This window comes from Mesocricetus auratus, unplaced genomic scaffold (assembly GCF_017639785.1).
Source record: "Mesocricetus auratus isolate SY011 unplaced genomic scaffold, BCM_Maur_2.0 Super-Scaffold_100004, whole genome shotgun sequence".
In the NCBI taxonomy this organism is placed as follows: Eukaryota; Metazoa; Chordata; class Mammalia; order Rodentia; family Cricetidae; genus Mesocricetus; species Mesocricetus auratus.
In genome coordinates this window covers 78,986,042-78,987,794 of record NW_024429189.1, presented here as the reverse complement: position 1 = coordinate 78,987,794, position 1,753 = coordinate 78,986,042, and the positions used below count along the sequence as shown (strand labels likewise).

The window sequence follows — 1,753 nt, the reverse complement described above, 5'->3', positions numbered from 1 at the left end:
TCAGCATCTAGTGAGATGATCATGTGATTTTTCTTTACTCAGTTTGTTTATATGGTGGATTACATTGATGGATTTTCATATGTTGAACCATCCCTACATCCCTGGAATGAAGCCTTCTTGATCGTGGTGGATGAGTTTTCTGATGTGTTTTTGGATCCTGTCTTATAGACTTTAAGGTACAGTGCTAGGGATTATGAAGGCAAAGATTGCTAAATAAGCTCCTATGATAATGTGAGGTCAAATTCCTGTAATAGATCCCTCAGCATTTATTTCCTAGAGGTTCTGTTACTCTGATGGTACCCTGAATGTTATATGTAGTAATTCTATTTTCTTATTCTACTGTTCTTTCAGGAAACTCTGGAGCCAAAATAGTCGAGACCATGTGGGGAGAAAATCATTCACTGGTGTCTGAAATTGTGCTGATGGGATTTGCCAGTTCTCAGGAGATATGTGTTGTCCTCTTTTTGGTTTTCTCTATGTTCTATGTGGCAGGCATTTTAGGAAATTTCTTAGTAGTAGTCACCGTGATTTCTGACCCCCATTTACACTCTCCCATGTACTTCCTGCTCGCCAACCTCTCTTTTATCGACATGTGGGTTTCCTCCATTACAGTTCCCAAGATGGTTTCTGATCTTTTAAAGGAGAGAAAAGTCATTTCCCTTCAAGGCTGCATCACTCAGATGTTCTTCATTCATGTCAGTGGAGGAACAGAGATGGTGCTGCTCATAGTCATGGCCTATGACCGCTACATCGCTATCTGTAAGCCCCTCCATTACCTCACTATCATGAACCCAAGGACATGCATTTTACTCTTAGTAGTGACTTGGACCATTGGAATAATGCATTCACTGATCCAGATTGCATTTGTTGCAAACCTTCAGTTTTGTGGCCACAGGGAAGTAGACAGCTTTTACTGTGATCTTCCTCGCTTTATTAAGCTTGCCTGCACAGTCACGTACAAGCTGGATCTCATGGTCACTGTCAACAGTGGCCTCATCTCTCTAGGAACTTTTATCACGCTGATGATCTCCTATGCCTTAATGCTGGTCACTGTTTGGCAGCATTCTTCTGGAGGCTCGTCCAAGGCTCTCTCTACATTGTCAGCTCACATCACAGTGGTGGTATTGTTTTTTGGCCCATGTATCTTTGTGTACTCATGGCCTTTTCTTACAGTACCTGTAGACAAATTCCTTGCCATTTTTGATGTAATAATTACCCCGTTTCTGAACCCTGTAATCTATACTTTTAGAAACAAAGAGATGAAGGCAGCAATGAGGAGGACATTCAGTCAAATGCCAAGTTCCCAGAATCTGTTTTAAGAATGTGGTATCAGCAAAGACAAGTGTCTCTAACGTTTTCTAAATTACATATAAGACTCTAAAGACACATAGCCCTATACATGCTTTACTGACTAGTGAAATTACCAACACACAAGATTTTCTTGGTGTATTTTCTACCTACAACCAAGGAAGATGTATTCCTGTAATGTAATATGTTGTTATAAAATGTATTAATATGGAACTCTTCCTATATTTTTCTACCCTTTCCTTAATATAGAGGGATCTGGACTGACCTATTACATATATCCATTCTGTACTCTGAGGAAGCATTTTCCTTCTTGCATCTTCTTTTTTAATTTTTGTTTGGTTTTATGATACACAATATGAAGAAACTGTTCTGCAACTATGAGAAAATTTGCAATTGTTACACGTTTTGAAAAAAATGTTTTTAACAGAAGTAGAATTGCATCCCT

The 1,753-nt window shown here is 39.0% G+C and overlaps 1 protein-coding gene across 1 annotated transcript; it reads left to right on the top strand.

The window, feature by feature from the left end:
• The first annotated feature begins 380 nt into the window (after positions 1–380).
• On the top strand, positions 381–1,319 carry LOC101830476 (olfactory receptor 4F3/4F16/4F29-like). The gene has a single exon (XM_005064526.1). The coding sequence runs from the start codon at positions 381–383 to the stop codon at positions 1,317–1,319; it is 939 nt and encodes a 312-aa protein (XP_005064583.1).
• The last annotated feature ends 434 nt before the right edge of the window (positions 1,320–1,753 follow it).